At 32.7% G+C, this 19,469-nt stretch overlaps 2 protein-coding genes across 2 annotated transcripts; both read right to left on the reverse strand.

Annotated features, from left to right (window-relative positions):
* Positions 1-2,642: 2,642 nt before the first annotated feature.
* LOC133199864 (DNA polymerase delta subunit 2-like) lies at positions 2,643-12,074 on the reverse strand. Its single transcript, XM_061335686.1, has 10 exons — positions 11,815-12,074; positions 9,183-9,304; positions 8,813-8,936; positions 8,280-8,400; positions 7,341-7,536; positions 6,938-7,018; positions 6,498-6,655; positions 5,359-5,486; positions 3,754-3,855; positions 2,643-2,832 (listed from the first exon to the last, which is right to left on the reverse strand). Exons 1-10 carry the CDS (start codon positions 12,029-12,031, stop codon positions 2,693-2,695), a joined length of 1,389 nt encoding a protein of 462 aa, XP_061191670.1. The 5' UTR covers positions 12,032-12,074; the 3' UTR covers positions 2,643-2,692.
* Positions 12,075-13,592: 1,518 nt separating this feature from the next.
* Positions 13,593-16,855, reverse strand: LOC133203973 (protein SpAN-like). The gene is made up of 11 exons (XM_061339766.1): positions 16,778-16,855; positions 16,388-16,486; positions 16,052-16,295; positions 15,650-15,776; positions 15,300-15,369; positions 14,976-15,176; positions 14,731-14,860; positions 14,484-14,603; positions 14,278-14,375; positions 14,067-14,185; positions 13,593-13,890 (listed from the first exon to the last, which is right to left on the reverse strand). Exons 1-11 carry the CDS (start codon positions 16,853-16,855, stop codon positions 13,749-13,751), a joined length of 1,428 nt encoding a protein of 475 aa, XP_061195750.1. The 3' UTR covers positions 13,593-13,748.
* Positions 16,856-19,469: the final 2,614 nt, after the last annotated feature.

A 19,469-nucleotide genomic window follows, 5' to 3' on the forward strand; every position in this document is an offset into this window, starting at 1 on the left:
GCATAGGAATTCAAAATGGAGGACGCATTCCATTGTTCTTTGTGTTTAATAAAAACGAGAAACAAAACACAAACCTCCTTTGTACTATATAACTCATTATCATCCCTAGGTCCCTTAGGAAGTTAGAAATCAATTCCACATCTTTTCAATCTTCAAATCTCGCAAAAACAGTCAGAATACACACTTTTTTTGCCTGCTTGTAAAACACTACATAATGGTCATTTGACCCTTGACCCATCTCCTGACCCTTGACCCATCTCTTCAGTTATTTGATTCATGTGAATTTGGCACTCCATTTTCACAGGTATGTATAATTAAGCAATGTTATTTACAGCTTGAACCATATTTTGTCACGAAGCGTTTAGAAAAAAAATTTGAGTCCCTATTGAGTCCCGAGATACACTCACAATAAGACTTTACGAGTGACGTTACCATTGGGTCCATGTAAGTAAGTAGGTGGGACCTGGAACAATATCAAACAACAGAAATTGGTCGCATATAGTCAAACTCCTATTTGAATCTCTTGATATGTCTATTTATTTCCAAAATCGCATGGTCTGTAACTTAACCATAGTGGAAGAAAAACTTCGTCGGAAATTTTTAAATGCCTGGAATGAAGATCTCCAAAACGTCCCAAAACTTAGAAGCTACCGTGCCGTATGTAACTATGGATATTCCAAAGTGTCATCGTTCCATACTTGTACAATTTAGATGTGTTGTGTTACCTATAAGAATAGAAACAGGACGGTATAAGGGGGGGGGGGGGCTTTATCTGATGGACTCTGTACTTTATGTTCTTCAAATAGTGTAGAAGATGAATGCCACCTTTTGCTTCATTGTACATCATATTCAAATTTCAGAGCATTTTTTTTTACCAGTATTGGATTTAAACCAACTTCATTTGATATCAATATGTCAGATTTAGACAAAACCAAATTCCTTTTAGTAAATTTTTCCCAAGACAAACCGGAAAATTCATATACTCAGCATATACTTAGTCTATTATTTATAATAAACGCAATGCGTAATATTACTGTATTCTTAGTGAATGCTATATTGTTAAAAGTGACATGCCGGGCGTTTAAATTCCTATTATATGTATATTTGTTGACAGTTGTTGTAATTGTACATAACACATGTCACTATAATAAACCATTTACTTACTTACTTACCATTAGTCACTTTGAGATTAATACTTGTTCATCTGAAACCGACTCTGACCACTTAAATACGATACAAGCGACCTCGATTGTAGAGATCTTACAAATTAAAAAAAACCCATTATCAAATAGCATCCCGCCAAAAAAAAAAAAAAAAGGCCTGTTGTTCTTAGTTTACAGTAGTCCTGCTGTCTGACTGGTTGTCTGCAAACAATTTTCCAATCAAGAAAACAATCAATAAGAAAAAAATAATAAACAATCAATATTCTATTTTGACATAGTTTATCATTGCCCACCTCTAACCTCCAAAGACTTCTTATTTATACAATTCCTTCTTGTCATTTTCTTAACGTGCTTTGTTTGCATACACCGTTGCAGTTATGAGACTACATCTTTCAAAAAATAATGATCCAATGCTTAAATATAATTAGCAAATTTTAGAATCTGTTAAAATGAAAATTAATAAATTTGTTACGATTCAGTTCGACTTAAGGAATTCTACAATATGTTTAACGAAAAAAATTCAATAAAACAGAATGCGTTACATTGAATTCAAAAATGAATTTCGATTGTTCCTAAACGGCCTCCATACTATTTAAATTTCAGAAACAATTTCTTCTCGTTTTTTTTTTTGGGGGGGGGGGGGGGGGGGGATGTTGTTGTTGGTGACCGTCACTTCGCCAAGAACAAATCGCGTACCATATGCAATTATGAAGATGCTTTGGGCAGATTTCTCAAGCATCTAAAACAGGTGCTCTACAAATATTTCAAATTTTATTTATGGTTACAAAATTTTAAAGATTCACTTCCTTTTCATATATACTTCAAAAAACATTTTCTCAAACTGCTAAGATAACATTTCTGTACCCATGAGATTTATTCTTAAAAGTTCATGTTGATGAATGCATTTCTCAAATTCATTTCTAATGTGTGTATGAATATGTAATGACCCTTACATTTACTTTTTGATTTCTTTCATCCCGTTAATTCATTCATACACATCAAGGATAATGGGTAATAATAGGATCCAGGGTAATGGTAATAAGTAATCGTAATCAGCTGTAATCAATTACAGACTGTTGTGTAATCATGAGTAATCTGTCATCATGCATGTAAATGATTAAATGTAACTGTAATGTAATTGATTTACTCTGAAAAAAATCTTGTAAACATGATTGACTTTATGATATTCAGTGAATATTTTGCATGTCCTTTGGCTTCTGCTTCAATTCCAAAGAGCACAAAAACATGGCCTTCGATCAAGATCCAATACATACAAGTCCCCCCCCCCCCCCCCCCCCCGTTTATTTTTTCTTCACTGATATGATGCTTATATGCTGTCAGACACTTTGACATCCTCCTTTCAAATAATTGAAATTCATCTCTTGAAAACATTCATCCATCCATATACCAATACAACACAGATACTGATAGTTCAAATCACTTCAGAACCATACTAAAACTCAAAAGAAAACATAAACATATAGGTAACATTTTATTTTGTATATATAAATATTTTAAATGTTCTACTGCTATCTATTGGGTTCAGGTGTAAAGGAAGCTGAGAACTGGATGGGGTGGCATTCCTGTGTCTTGAGATTGACCATCACTGCTGTAGCTGTCTGACAGAATCTAGGAACACTCACGAGTAGAACCTCCTGGCCTCCAGGCCCTACAAGAGCAAATGTAATGGATATTACATGTTCAAGTGATATCTTTTAGTCTGACCAATGAGATCATTTGTTGTTTTGACAATTAAATGGGTTACATTTCCTTAATATTATGAAATATGAGGTCAGTGTAATAAGGATTTTTGAACTGTTATTTCATTAACATGACCTCTACATTAAATACCAAAAAAAAGAGAGATTTTTTTGGCGGTCATCCAATTTTTGCCAAATTTTGCGGATACGACAAATCCGCAAAAATTACAATCGCAAAATATTTGTTCAATATTAATTCAAATATTTTTTATGTGCAAGTCTGATAAGTGGTGCGTATGTCAGTCAACCTGATTTGATGCTATGATATAACTTCTTACGCTATATTCTAAAGAAAGAATTATGCTTACGGATGTATGACATAAAAAGGATTTGAAAATAGTTCACGAAGACTTACTAAAAGATAGTATAGCTTAGTTCTCTTCTCATGCACCTTTGATTAACACGTCTTTAAATGAATTTATAAAACGTACACATAGCAGTGTTCTGCCAAATCCTTAGAATTTGGTGTTTATGTCCCGTAATTAAATTTCTGAGGTATAATGCAACCACAGAAATTGGAAATGCAGAAATTAATTGCTATATTTCGGGGTCAAACTGCAAAACTTTCCAACCACAGAATATACCCTTTAAGTAAATCAAATGTCTGTACTGATATTTTCATGTGAGAAATGTGCAAGAGCTAGTTAACCGTTTAAAAATAGCACAAATTCCAATATTCTTGAAAACCAGTGTGAATGAAAACACAACAAAGAAGCCTAAATTAGATGCAAAGATAATTAGTATGTAAACACATCACAATGATATTAATATTTTTTAACTTCTACAAATAGTATCGCTGTACATTATATTGGGGTCTCTATGTAACTTACCTTTGAACATTTTTGAGTCAAACTTTGTCATGTTTCCAGCAAACAATACATGAGGACAATCCTCAATAATGAAGGGATCCTCTTTATAAAACGGGTAACAACCTGGAAAGGATTCAAAATGATTCCAAAGATTTAGTCCTACAAAACTTTATAAAGGAACCTACTCAATCCAACATAAAATGAGAAAATGACTTTTCATTTTTAAGGGTTCAAAGTTTTTAGTAACTTTTTAATTTCATGAAAGGAAGTGTGCAACCACTGTAATTGGACAGACTAAATTCTCCAAAATGTAATGTAAATATTCAAAACTAGAACTGTCCAAAGGGGGCAATACCCCCCGCTGGGTTTTTCAGAGAAGGTACCAAATCACTAATGTTTTCTAGATGTGAGAGGTGTTCACAATTTGCTTAAACATTTAGAGTGAAAATTTACTTACTCATTAAATTTTTTTTTAATGAATGAAACTAAGGTGCAGCCTAATAAAACATCAATACTAATAATTACAGTGTTTTTTATTACATTGAAAAAATAGTTTGCAACTATCTGTCATCTTTGTGAGACATGACACTCTGCAAATTGATTGTTGAAAGAAAAAATTATCATAATTAATTATACAAAATCAAATTGATCTTAATACCTTTATATCAAACTCATTTTAAAAATAAAAGGCTGGTTCCAGTAACTATGTATTTTAACAGACATAAATTACAATTAAGAGACTTAGACAACAGAGATCTTTATTTCTTTCTGCCCAATTCCCAGGAGACATAGATAAGACCTGCTTGATCAGAGATGCCCTAAGAGCTTCCCACACTGAACTCATTAATCAATCTTTAACTGGATGCATGTCCACTCATTACTCCCAAGGGACAAATGGATTTACATTATCTGCTGTGTAATGTAAAAACTGTTTTTAATACTTTGTGATCTTTTTTTTTTAGTTCTAATGAGTTGTTTTAAGCTGTATTTCATATTTTTGTACAGATGTTCTAGATTCTATGTCTCAAACCTTAGACATGAACCCGAAATGACTAAGTCAATAAAAAAGGAAAAAGAAAAACCAACTGTAAAATGCAGAAAAATAATCAAATAATGTTGAAAATACCAGGTGCACATCTTCATATGGTAAAGAATAAGTGTACAAATTTTCATACAAATCTATGCAATAGTCTCTGGGAACAGATCCGGACAAAACCACATAATAAAAATGAAAAAAACACCTGTAAAATGCAAAAAAATTATCCAATCATAATGAAAATACCAGGAGCACACCTTCATATGGCGAATAATAAGTGTACAAATTTTCAGACAAATCCTTGCAACAGTTTCCAAGAAATGGTCCGGACAAAATCTCGTCTACAGACAGACAGACGGACAGACAGACAGACGGACAAGCTGATTCCAATATACCCCCCCTAAACTTCGTTTGCAGGGGGTATAAAAACTTCGTTTGCAGGGGGTATAACAATGTCATGTTGAACAAATGACACTTTTGCCAATAATTTTAAATGAATAGAAGCATGTACATGCAGTGTGAACATGGAAAAAAAATTTCAATCAGACTCTTTTCAATGATATTCAATAGAAGAAAAAGTTTCAATATACCGAGTGTATCTGGAGCAGTGGGTGCTAGATGCCCCCACTCCAAGTTTTTCTCTAAGATATCAAGTGGTTCCTCATTGGTGCTGTATTTAATGATATCCTGGACTGGTTGGCCAGATGTCCCAAGTACCCTGTAAATACACAACAAATAATCAACACTTTCCCAACCATCGTATTGTTTGATGACTTAAATACATGATGTTTAAATAGCTCATCTTAATATCATCATCAGTAAGATAGATAGAGGATATCTATATTGTGTGATTTGATATTTGCTTCATCCAACAAGTTGAAATGGTGTATATTTGAGAGGCTTGCCCAATATACACCAGGTCAACAAGTTGGATAAAGCAAATATCAAATCACACAATTATCGATGTTCTATTTATCTCATATGATTTTCATATTTTTTAAAACATAAGTGACACTCAGTTGGAGATTTATTTAAATATAAACTTTTGACTGGAAGTTGTACAGTGTTGTACAGACTGAGGATCATGAATCATACTCTGAAATCAATCTGAGTACGGCCACAGTATTAGGCTACTTGTAGATCCCTGTTAGATCCATGGTAAATTATAAAGTATAATGTAAGAAAGCATTGTTGAAAGTGACTAGACTTTCCTGTATGGTCAAATGAATCTTGCACCAACAACATAACTGCTAGGCCTAGTTTCCAAAGACATTGATTGGGGATGGGCAGGTTAACATCTGTTATCGCAGTAGTCAGTAAAAAAGATATTTCATTGAGGTAAAACGGGTCTTTTCCTGTTTTTAACAAATATTTTTGTTCATTAGCATTCCTTTGATAATGCAAGAACATTTAACAAATAGAAGTTTTGATAAATTTACATCTTGAAGTGAGGGGTTGTGTTAAAACTGGAAGTGCTATTGATGAAGCACATACCCGTGGATAAAGAATAGGTTTATCTTATGGGTAGTATCTACCACACATATATGTATGAGATAAATGGCCTCAATGTTATTCCCAAATAAATTCTAAGCTATTTATTTATTATATTCAGAACTATTTTTTTCTTCTTTAATAATTATATAAATGTGAAATACATTCTCATCTCAGGATCTTTCACAGATTTTCCTTTCTCTATTTATTAATTATAAATAAATGTACATTTACTTACCTAACCCCTTCTATTGTAAAGTCATAAGGGTTGGTCACAGTCTGAAAGGTGGGATAACGTAGGGCCTGGGGAAACATACACTTATGAAGGGGCTGCTGTGGCAGGGTGTAATTGGCAGGGTCAAATTCCCCTGGCATCAAATCAACATCAACTGAGCTCTAAAAATAGCATAAAATAAAGGTTCCATTAAATCATTTGAAATTTTACTATCAGTATTATAAGCAAATTGAACAAAACAAAACACTGATCACACAGAAATTTCTGAGACTATAACTTTAATGATATTATATCTTTTCCTAAAAGATCTCATAAGTCTTGAAGGAATGAAATAAGTTCTAGCAATTTCTTTTGTAAAATTTGCTTGAATCACAAAAAATATTGGTAATCCAGTGAAAACTTTGAAATAACTGCTTATCTCAAGTAATGAAGATAACCCTTACTGCAAGTTGTGTGAAGACATCATCGAGACTTTTAATGGCTTCCACACTTCCAGCAGCTGATTTCTTGCTAAGATACTTTGCCTGCAAATATAAACATATTTAAATCAAGATATAAAAATTCCTTGCTTTGAGACAAACACCCCAAAATAAATTATGAATTATCCACATATGTAGTTGAACTTCGGTATCTCGAAAATTGATATCTCAAATACTATGGATAGTCAACGCGAATTGGAAATCCCAAGAACTTTTTCTTATATATTTTAACATCAATATTTCAACAATTGGATATGATCAAGATATCTTGAAGTTTCTTCTCAGTCTCATCTCATTTGAGATAACAAGATTTGACTGTATTTGTATTTTTCAGACTATCTAAAATTATGATCACTTCATTTCTTACCTTTTGCAAACTGTCCTTGTCTTGAGTGCTAGAACTCAGGGAATTTCCAGTGACGACAATTCTGGAAATCTCTGAACAATGACCTTGTTCTTGACTATTACCCAGCATCCCTGTTACCATGTCAACAAAAAGCTGCAAAGTGAAGCTCTGCTCCTCCTTACTGCCCAACTCCAGTCCTGATATCAGAATTAAATACCTGACAGAACAACATGAAAAATTAACTTAAATTTGCAGAATAAAATGCCAGTAAGCATGCATGTATTTCAAAAATTATGTCAGAAAGCTTCTAAGAAAATGTATATACTTTTTATGACCACAAAGTAGGGCTGTGCAATAATATCAATATTCCGGTATCTTGGGATTCATTAACAAAAAATATCATATTGCAATATGTTTTTTGAGTTCCATATATACTGGCAAACTGCTTGGGCTTTAGATTTCTTAAGTAAAATATGAAATTTAATATGTCAGAGATGTTTTCAATCGTGCCAAACAGTACCAAATGGTAAGGTGGTTGTTGTATGGTCGCATTTCATTCCAAAACTAGTGACAACAACAAAAAATTTTTTTTGTAACTTTGTATTTATAATAGTTTTACACATATAGATGAAAGTTAATAAAATAAGCAAACAAGCATTTTAACTGTCATTGAAAATATTGCAATACATATCACAATACAGTTAAAAATATTGCAATATATCGAAATACGAAATTCCCAGCTGATACCTAGTCCTACCACAAAGCCAGTTTCTTTCCAAGTTTTCTTCATATAATTTGTATTAAATTATTATCCTCCATAATTTTCAAGCTACAGCTAGCTAAATGTCTCAAATTACTGACACAACAATGAAAATGAATAAACAAATCAATTAAATCCTCCCAGCTGACAAGTCAGGGCAAAAAAATCCAAAACAGAGAAATAAGGCTGAAAAATCTTACTTGTCTTTCTCTATGATGGGTCTAGGGACCTGCTCATTTAACATTCTGAAACAGTATTTTTCCACGTGGAACTTTCCACGGTCGTCATCTGGCTCTTTACCATAAACAGCAATGATTACACCTATCAGACAAAAATTATTGTTAAAATCAAGTTGGCTGAAACATTCAATTGACACTTTACAAATACATTGGATTTTTTTTTCTTCCTAGAAAAAAACCTTCTTAAAAGGCAGTTGTTTGCAATAAGTTAAATACACATGAAGAGAATATACACAAGATGTCATAAACTACCAGTAATTTATTTTTCTTCCATGAACAAAACATTCTTAAATGCAGTTGTTTGAAATAAGTTATACAAGTACACGGAGAGAATTCATAAAAGATTCAATAAATTATCATACTATTATAACCTATCTGACTTTATAAAACAAAGCAGTATTTTTAATGTACAAGTAATGTTGTATTTTAGTGGATTCCATTTCCTGGAATTTTTAAATGACATGTTATTACTTGTTATTAGAATAGAACTTGACCTGTCACAGCAGTTTGAACATCCAGGTCTCCCACCAGAATAATTCTCTGTAGTTCATCCTCCAAGTACAGTTTGTCTGAGTCATCCACAAACTTTGTTCTCACAGGCTGGGGCATCAAATTATGCTAGACATATAAATATAGACAAATTAATCAACTTCTTCAGAAATTTAAAATGCTGCTTTTTACTATTCTTTCTTTTGAAATATTGTAAAAGTTATTTTTTTTTATATTCAATTTTCAAGTTTGGTTTCAGTTTGAATTTTTTTTTTTTTTGGTTGTTTTTGAAATTACAGACATTTTTTTTTGGATGGATTATTAACTTATACATGTATAGCAAGAGAAAAGAATTTGGAGAATTAAAAGCTTTACCTCCTCGCTGATTTCTTGTAAAATACTTGGCTTCAGTTCCATGTGTTTAAACAGAGTCCCAACAACAACACAGGTTTCATCACTTTGCAGTTCATGTAACTTCCTAATACAAATATCCTTTCCTACAAATTTCCAATTATAATAAATGAGAATAGACGTAAAAAAAGAATGCTTAGGACATAAATTATGCCTAGCAAATCCTGAGGTCAAGTCAAAAACTCAACTTGAAAATATGATAAACACTCTCAAGACTCTAAATTAAAAGTTTTCTTAGTGATAAAAAAAACAAAAGGTGGCCCATCGACCTGGATAAGTAAAGAGCTAGGTTCACTTTATGCATAAAATGGCCCTGTAGATACACCAATTTATTGACTAATACCCCATGTACCATTTTCAACATTATTATAAAGTAGAGACTTAGTGCTTTCAGTTTATACAACAGAATTTCCTTTGAAGAGTCCAGGCATTGAAAAACAGGTTGTGTGAAATTGCAATGTTATTGAATTTCGCAGAAAACAGGTGTTTTTGAGAACCTTCAGCAAAGAATTAAAATATGAGCACACCCCTCGATCAAAAAATTAAAATATGTTTTATAATCTTCATTAACAGTTCTTTTACAATATATTTACACATTTTGGATCGGAGGTTGTGCTGTATATGAAATATTGAAAAATGGCATCATAATTTGGCTATTTTTGAAGAAATATTCAGGATATGTGAATAATGACACAATTCATGACGTCATAATGCATTGACTAGAAAGAAAATTACGTCATTTTCAGTAGATATTCATTCACCAAGTGCTCAAGTATTATTTATTGCCTTGTTGACTAAAACTATACAGTTTTGAATTTTCAGAAATTCACAGGGCCAAAAAAGGCCCTAAGTGGCTCTTGCTCTTTTAAGTTTGACCAGTACCTCAATCTATTTGGGTTTTAGGGACATCACATTTGACTTTTTTTCGTCGAGTGAATATTAAAAATTATTTCCATTTCAAAATAAACATGTAGATTATGTACAGGATCCTACATAGGAACAATACTATTCTCTATTGAGAAGTTGATGGCTCGTTTTAATACTCTCCCTCAACTTCTCTACGAAAGGCCTAATAAAAGCAGTTCAGAAAATGACTAAATGAAGAACCAAACCGGGTCCCACTCCGATCGATGTTTTAGGATTGATGCATTATCATAGACATATTTTGGATGCACAGATGTTGTTTTGCAATGGAAATGTGATTAAAAATACCCATTCTGCTGACTTAAATACATTTATCATGGTAGAACACTTACTTGCGATATCTGTGTCACCGGATTTGTTTATTCATTCAAAACTGCATTTGAACCCGGTTGACCTCTAAAACTATTGCTCCAGGTAACTGTTTAACACTGGGACATTTTAATCAAATTTATCAAAGAAAATTTTTTAGACTTTTTTAGAGGTCAACCGGGTTCAAACGCAGTTTTGAATGAATAAACAAATCAGGTGACACAGATATAGCAAGAAAGTGTTCTACCATGATAAATGTTTTTAAGTCAGCATGGGTATTTTTAATGGCATTTCCATTGCAAAACAACATCTGTGCATCCAAAATATGTCTATGATAATGCATCAATCCTAAACATCGATCGAAGTGGGACCCGGTTTGGTTCTTCATTTAGTCAATTTCTGAACTGCTTTTATTAGGCCTTTCATAGAGAAGTTGAGGGAGAGTATTAAATCGAGCCATCAACTTCTCAACAGAGAATAGAACAATACACAAAACGTGAAAGAAGGAAGTAATTTTCAAATTTTACAAATGATAACAAATTATCTTTAAGATCTTCATATACAATCAAAACAAGAAAGAATAATACATGTGTGTGTAGGTTATATGTAGAGAGAATTTCACATCGTTAAAATGATATTTTCTAAATGACAGAATCATTCCATGTGATGATAATACCTTTATCAGAGACCAATCTAATTAAAATTAGATGTTCCGAATCCGCTACCGCTTCTCAAACATCTAACAACATCCCATTAGGGGTCACGTCAGAATGACCTTTCGATTACCCAATGAAATCGCCGTCTCTGAAATCTTAGCTTATAGTTCGGATGCGTTTCTTTTTTTACTGCCAAACCTAAATGCCCGAGGGGTTTCGTAGTAAACAAAATATGCATGGTGAAGACCGTGCTAAATATGAATGTGATGTGTGGGATATAGACGTATACATGTAGTTTGTGCATTTTCGTTTGCATTATTTAGGTAAGAATGCCAAATTGGCGGATTATACATTCAATTTATACCAAAATTACTTTAATTCAACGTAAGACAGTCTACTGAGCATCAGTAATGTTAAGATGTAGCCGTGGAACTAATTTTAGAATCGTATACAGAAGGTTGAATCTGATTGGCCAAAATTTTTATGTTATTCATAATCGAAAGGTCGCTCTGACGTGACCCCTAAAGGGATGTTGTTAGATGTTTGAGAAGCGGTAGCGGATTCGGAACATCTAATTTTAATTAGATTGATCAGAGACATAAATAGCGTTATTCTGTCTTAATCATAGTTTATGAAGCAGATGATTGTATCTACTAACACACAACTAGGTAGGTAGCCAAATGCATTTTTGTGAATATCATCATTACCCCATTTTCTTCTAGCAGCAATTTCAACTTTTGGACGCACTTCCCAAAGTCGTTCAGCGTAAAGGTGTGCATATTGCCTGTTAAATGTCCTATCCTTCAATAAAAACCTTTGAGAACAATCTGAAAAATTGCTTGACTGTCTTTCGAATCTAGTGTGTGTTTGATGAGGCTTTGACAACAAGTCACTAGAGTGGTCATTTCCTCTTTTCTCAAACATTTTTCTTTTTTAGTTTTTGTTTATCGCCCTCCATTCGCGCCAGAACTCTTTCGTCTAGTGAGGTACAAATGTCAATGAACAAAGTAATTCGCACTAAAGTATCTCGTACATGCTTTTGGTGGGATCATCAAATAGTATGTTTTTAATTATATGTGAAAAAATTTTCCTACAAAAAATTCTATTATTTTGAGCTTTTTTAAAGTTTGCATGAAAAGAGGAAAATTTTATTTTTCACTTGAATTCTGGCCGACCGGTACTTTTTAAGTTAATTCATGTTTAATTTCCTAGAATTTAACTTTGCCCAATAATCAAAGATGCATGAAGTAAAAATCATTTACAAATCAATCAATATTCAAAGAGCAGTTCAAGTTTTGTGGCAGATTTAAGAAAACAAGTGTTAACCTTGGTAAATATCCATGGCCATGTGATATGAATAATAACTCATACATGTAATGTGAAAAAAAAAAATACACAAACTATCGCTTATACCATTTAAAGTAATTTTTCATATGAATATTCTCATTAATACTTAAATATCGTTTTCTAACATTTAATCATAAAATTTCACCAGTTAAAAAAAAGTCAATAAAAAATGTTCAGTGCATGCTGTAAATAAATTTCACTAAAAAGAGAATTTTCCAAATTGCTGCACTTAAGGTTCATTGACCCTCTACAAGAGAGATAACTCTCACTGGAATAAAGGACTATTATTCCATTCAATTATTGATAAGTTAAAGAGTATTTATGTCAAATTTTGCCGCCCAAGGTATACTGAAATTGTGTGAATTTTAGTTAGAAATTAGATTTCATTGGGGAAATGGTTAGCGTTAAATCCAATTTTTATATAAGTGAACAGGGGGTGATGACCCTTAAGTTCCGAGCTCAAAAATCATGCGCGGATCTAGAGGGGGTGGGGGTGGGGTCCGCCCCCCCCCCCCGGAAGAATATGCAGAGTTATTAAAAGTATATTAAAAGTATATACTGAAGCAAAAAAAAATGACTTTGGACCCCCACCCCCACCCGAGTAGAAACGTGGATCCCATCACCACCACCACGAAATAGGTTTATTTTCCCTTGAGAATGGATCAACAGGTTTTTTTTTTTTTTTTTTTTTTTTGTTTGTTTGTTTGTCAAGAAATTTCTTGATTGGATTTTTTTTTGACTGGAGTGATCCCCCCCCCCCTGAAAAAAATGTCTAGATCCGCGCCTGAAAATTATATATTACTTTGAATTCAAATCTCTTGGCATAGAGTTCTTTATTACATGTGCATATCTACATGTATATGTACGTGTATAAGATAAAAAGGTTTTCTTGTAACAGAAGTGCCTTACCTGTCTTAACTTATACAATAAGTCGAAAATGGAAGTAAGGTAATTACAAAACATTTATCATGGGCGTTACTTAAAGTTAACTGCTAGAAAAAAAAACTATTATTTTCATAAATGTGCATTCTAAAATTAATTCTTGACTATTCATGTTTGCAATGTTTCATAATATGTACAAATATACAAAAAAATTAAGGGGACATTAAAATTATTTTATTTGTGTCCATATGCATGAAATAACTTCACATAAAAAACAAACAAATGTTTCATTTCGCTTTTGACAGACAAATTCAGAATTTTCAATCTCAGTGTCCTTAAATTCGAATGAAGAGGCGCAAAAGACCATTCTATATTAGTCCATTTTGTATACTCGCAGGAGATGTAGATATTATCAGGTATGTATGGTGTATCTCGCCTTAAAGCCCGTGAACTCGTTGGAATCGTCCGCGTGGAGCTTGACCATCAGCGTGTTGCCAGGGTACTCCAATGTCCGTGGAGGCCTGTTTTCGTCACCCTGTTCTTCCCCACAAAATCTGCGAAAAGAACCCTCAATAAATTTCCATTCTAAATCTAAAATCTTCAAAACAGTCTTTGTTGCAGTTCTTTTCTCACCGAATCTTTTATTTTTCATTCTAAGCCTTTAACTTTTTTACTTTATGAACACCTTAATCTCGTTCAAATACCCCCTTTTTTTCACCCCGTCGCTTACCTAGCGCCACCTATGTGAGGCCCACCCAAAAACACTTCCAGCCAGTCATAGTAACACGTGACGTCACTTTCTACCATAAAATCCTCCATAGTGAGTGTAATTCTGGATCCGGGTGGTCCCTACGCAATGAAAACAAGACCCAAAAATCATTTAAAAGGGCCCGATTTTGAGCAATAAGCAGCATTTCGTATTGCTAAGATTTTTGTCTTACCTTAATGACCCAAGTACACTCTGCATAGGACGTGTAATCCCCTGGATAGTTTGGAGACGTGAAAACTCCACTCGTTCCTGTTAGTTCGCCTCCACAGTCTGGAAAGAAATATCATATATGATTTTCAAAGAGTAAAGAATGTAGATCTATATTATCTATAATTTTATGAATTTTTAAATTGACTTAAAAAAATAAACTTAACTTACTTGTGTTGCTTTGAGCAACTTCCGAGCAGTCTCTTCCGGAGAGTCCGTTGGGACACAGACATGCGCAGTTTGGTCCAACATATCCCTCATTTTTACAATTCAGTTGAACTGGACAACTTGCTAGAAACAAACAATGGTCAAGGTCAATGGAACATACATGTAAGAGAAGGTATAATGAATTATTAGTATTTATACCATATGATTGCTAGTTTCTCTAACAATTAAAACAATTTCACCAAATAGGTACCTGAACATTTATATAGATCGTTGGCAGTTTTCACGTCCAGAAAACTTAGAACATCCCTTTGACCCATCGTGTTAAGAAGGTTCTTCATGCGTGGTACGATTGTTTTTGACTGCCCATCCTTACTCATATACTGCAACACATATGTAATTCATCATAAAGTACTTCCTTACATTTTAGTACATGTCAATCAATTTTATCCGGTTCCGATGTTAAGTTTCGTGAGGGTAAACAAAACAGCAACTTACCGTTGGACCGTAATGCATTACAGAGGATACATCATAAGGTTCAATGTCTTCTATACTTCGAACACCAATTTTCTTAAAGTCCATTTCGAACCCCTGTTTGATATTATTGGTGTAAATTGTCACGTGATCGTCCCTGTCCGGTCGAGAGTGTTCGTGGTAAAATCCAATGCTGTGCGCAATTTCATGCGAAATAGATCCAATCTACAAATTCCAATTGCTCATTTGTTACGTTATATACAGAACAAAGAGTGTGTTTTTTCAATGCGTGTTGCAATTGACATACAAACAGATGTAGTTTGTAACTAAAACATAACGGAAATATACCGATTGTTTGCAGTATCCTCCAACCATTATTTCTTGGGGACCACCTCGTCGACCGACGGGAGACTGGCATCTTTCAAAAAAATACTTACATTTAGAAAATTGACACATTTTGTACTCTAAATCTGAATGAAATTCAAATGTTACATAGTTGTCCATTACTACAACAGCAACAGTCAATAATTTTTTTAAGAAGAGAGAAAATCATATTACATCTGCGTTCATGATTACATGACAGGACCCATAGGGAGCAGTATTAAGGGGGGTGTTCTCTATTGTTTAGTATATAATTGCAAAATTAGTATCCCCCCCCCAGCCCAGTTTCTAAAGGTCTGTAGTAATAAATTAGTTACCCTTGTGAGGGCACAAATATAATCCTGTCCGAGGACCCTGATCTCTGACTGTACTCCCTAAACCTCAAACACGTGCTCTCCTCCCACAGCTTCATGGCAGCCTTGATATTTGTTATGGCTTCTTGATCTGTTCGAAATTTGAAGAAGTCTTAGTGATTTATAGAGTTTCAAAATTATCAATTCATAAATTCATAAGTATGTTTAATAAAATAATAAGACCATAGAATGCGATGATTTGTTATTACAGAACACAAATTTAAAAAAAAAATCATTTAAAAAAATATCCTGGAACTGGAACTGTTATTGCACCAATCTGTACGTTTTGGACATCGGAAAACTTTTTAAAAATATAAGTAGATCTAGCTTTTGATAATAATACCGATAAAACTGCTAATTTATTACCAAGTCCACTTGACAGCTGATAATAAACTATCCCATTCGGCCAAAGTTTCATTTCATTGGCTACAGCCTTCCTACGGACACGCCCTCTAGATTCCATTTCTTGTAGGTCTTCTTTCTCTTCCGGTGAGAGTGACATATCAGATTCGAACTCCAGTCCATCTTGTTCTGCAGGCTTGTGGACATTTTTTGTTTTAATTTTACGGACTCTGTGTTTATTTTGATTAATATAATTATTAATCGGTGCCTAAAGATGAAAGAAAAAAAATATTGTATTTACTCATTGTAAAATTTTTACAAAAATTCACTATCTTTTTAATAAAGGAATATCATACTCACATTGGGAATTAATTCTTCCGAATCTGTCTTTGTACCAAGTCTGCGTAAAAAACGTTCAACATCTTCCAAATCTTTGTGTAACGATTCCCAGTCATCACCCTGAAGTTCAGCAAAACAATTTTTTTTAATTTGCCCAATGTTTTACCTAATAAGTAAATGTCCATCATTTTTATATTTAAAAAAAAAAACAAGTTTTTTTTTAAATACAAGAAATGAATAAATAATACAGTAAATAAATAAATGATAAATGAAAAAAAAACCCACAAAAACAAACAAATAAAACAAAAAACAAATGAGAAAGCAAAAATGATAATCTATGATAATATAAATAGTATTTAACAATATAACTGACTTATAGATTACTTAAGATTTTTTTTTCTTTGGACTTACTTTGTTAGCAATGGAAATTGGACTACCCAGCACGTGCACCACACTAATCAGAAGGCCCGCAAAAATTATCACCGACATGTTGTTGTTGTGCCTGAGCCGATGTGAACCATCTTTTATATAGAAACATTTCAAAGGAAGCCAACGTTTAGGTAAATATAATAAATATTGGAAAATTTTCATTACACGGCAGTGTGACGTGCCCTTTCTTATTTATGTGTACCTGAAAGACAAAGAGAGAAAGAAGGGGGAAAAACTTCAAAGAGCGCTGCCTTCCTTGGCCGCGTTGACGAAATTTCTTTGGGAATAATCCGAAGCATTGTGTAGGTGTTTAAAAGTTTATCAAGTCTTATTGTTGTTGCAGAGCTCTTGTTCGCTTGGCGGGAAATAATGGAACTAGAATGAAGTAACCATGATGCAAAAGTTTTACGTCAGGTATTCAAGTAAAATATGGAAGTTGCATAAATGATATAGATTTCATCATTAAAATTCGTCTTCATGGGTTTGCATATTGTTTTACTACACAGAATATAAAATGTCCGTGTCTCTGCCTTGTAGGTACTAGTGGTGTCACCTAATCCCATATTCAACAAAATATTTGGATGGAAGTTTGTTTTTAGTACTCTTTTGAGAGCTTTTATATTACATGATATTAAATTAAATAATACCAATATTTTTCTAAACATTCTTGAAAGTAACTATGATGCAAAAGAGAGAGAGACTTAAAAATTTCAATGCCCAGTTCTTTGTTACGCCCATATTGTTGTGATTGGTGTGAACTGTTTGACACACGAACTGACCTACATACCATAAGTATTTTTTTTTTCTATGCCCTTTCCTTCTTTTTTAATTTCTTTAAAAAAAAATAGAAAGAAAAACAACAACAACAACAGCACAAACAAAAATTCAAAAAGCATCATGAATTAATATAAAATAAAACTACAATATCGAAACTGGTAACAAAAGTAACTATGTACATGTATATGAGTACACTCTGTGCAATTTTATTAAATTCATCTGGCTTTTCCGGGTTGGTGGAGAGAGAAATATGGGGGGGGGGGGGGTCACAAGCAGGCATATATAAGGATTTCCTTAGAAGTCGACTTTCTAAACAACAGAAAATGTTTTAAAGGCTTAATTAAAATTAATACATAAAAAAGGTGCTTTGTATTTAAAAAAAATCAAAAGATACAATTAGATAAATAAATAAAAACAAAAAAGAGAAACAACTTAAAAGAACTAATAAGAACCAAAATTGATAAATAAATTGATAAATTAATTAATAAAGAGAGAAAGAAACACAACCAAAAACAAACAAATTCTTATGAAATATTAGTATTAAATATACTAGTCGTTCTTCTTATAAATCTGTGCAATTTTTTTTATCGCTTTATGTATAACTTTATTGAGAAATCTTAAAAAATGATACTAAACTTTATGTGGCTAAATTGATTCACTTTTCTTATGTAAGAATAGATTTAATATTTATTTTGATTATTTTTAAGGAAAAAAAATGTAGCGAGAAGTATTTTAAAACGTGTATTTCCCACTGTTGATTATTTACGCCACCTCATGTTACTGTGGATACCTGAGGGGGTAGAAATTAAAGCTTCACGGACATGCAGTGTTTTCCTTCCGATTACTGAAAAGTGCAATTCCAGATTCCATCGAGAATTTACACACACGAGAGATTAGTGTAGCACAAAGAATTCAGGGTGCAGTAATCGGCATATCAGAGTTACAGTGGTAATGTAATGCCGTGTTTATGTCACTTTCTAAACAACAAATGTGCAGAAAAATACAAAATAAACAGGGGGAGAACCAAGGCGGTGATATTAGGGGAAGGTAGAGGGAAGGGCATGATTTAATGTTCAATATCTCAGTCATCATAACAAAAATGTCCGTTTGATGGACTCATTGCACATTAGTCCCTTTTATCAAGGAAAATAACCGAATTTTAAAGAATTGAAAATAAGATTTTAAAAAATGAATAGAATTTAACAATCTCGTTTTAGAATATTTTTCAACTAAATTAAAGTTTTGTTTAAGACATTTTTTAGAGTAATCTAAATTCACTTGTAATATCATTTAGATTTCACATAAATAAGTTCCCAGAGTATGAACAGGGAAAAAACATATATATTTTTATTATTATTACAAAGAATGATATTGTAAAAAAAAAATATATATATCTATATGTCCCTTATTTACGACTTTGAACAGTTTACTCTGAAAATATAAGACCACTTGTTTCAAACTGGCAATTGCCATAATAAAGATTGAAAGATATTCTGAAAAAAAAAATAATAATTCGAAGTCAATTTAAACAAAATGGAGATAACAAAGTATATTGATCAGAATTTTTACGCGTGAGAACCAATATTATTGAAATTCAAACGTGACGAAGTCAAGAGCCTCTCAGTATTTCGATTTTTACCAGAGCACATCTGTATTATTAATTCCTATTATAAATTTCCATTTACTCTTTAAATGACAGTGTATTCACGGTATTGTATTGGCGATTTACAAACCTTTATATGCAAACACATATGGATTAAGGGGAAAGTAAGCAAACAATCACAGATACAGGTAAACAGTGAATATTTCATATGGATGTTTAAATAGATCACTTTTTATTCTTATTTGATACTTTTCATACAATAGCAGAGGTTAAGAAATTTCAAATTTAAAAGAA

This window comes from Saccostrea echinata, unplaced genomic scaffold, assembly GCF_033153115.1.
Source record: "Saccostrea echinata isolate AGI-Se365-2 ecotype Australia unplaced genomic scaffold, CSIRO_AGI_Sech_v1 ptg000002l, whole genome shotgun sequence".
Classification (NCBI taxonomy): Eukaryota; Metazoa; Mollusca; class Bivalvia; order Ostreida; family Ostreidae; genus Saccostrea; species Saccostrea echinata.

Bases quoted from the DNA above. Each gene is read 5' to 3' on its own strand.
- LOC133199864 (XM_061335686.1), bottom strand. From the start codon at position 12,031: ATGTTTGAGAAAAGAGGAAATGACCACTCTAGTGACTTGTTGTCAAAG. The intron at 5,487-6,497 runs GTAAGTAAATGT...GTGTATTTACAG, and splicing joins TTTACAATAGAAGGGGTTAG to GGTACTTGGGACATCTGGCC. The intron at 2,833-3,753 runs GTAAGTTACATA...TTGCTCTTGTAG, and splicing joins TGACTCAAAAATGTTCAAAG to GGCCTGGAGGCCAGGAGGTT.
- LOC133203973 (XM_061339766.1), bottom strand. From the start codon at position 16,855: ATGTCGGTGATAATTTTTGCGGGCCTTCTGATTAGTGTGGTGCACGTG. The intron at 15,370-15,649 runs GTAACTAATTTA...TTTTTTTGAAAG, and splicing joins ATATTTGTGCCCTCACAAGG to ATGCCAGTCTCCCGTCGGTC. The intron at 14,604-14,730 runs GTACCTATTTGG...GTTTGTTTCTAG, and splicing joins CGATCTATATAAATGTTCAG to CAAGTTGTCCAGTTCAACTG.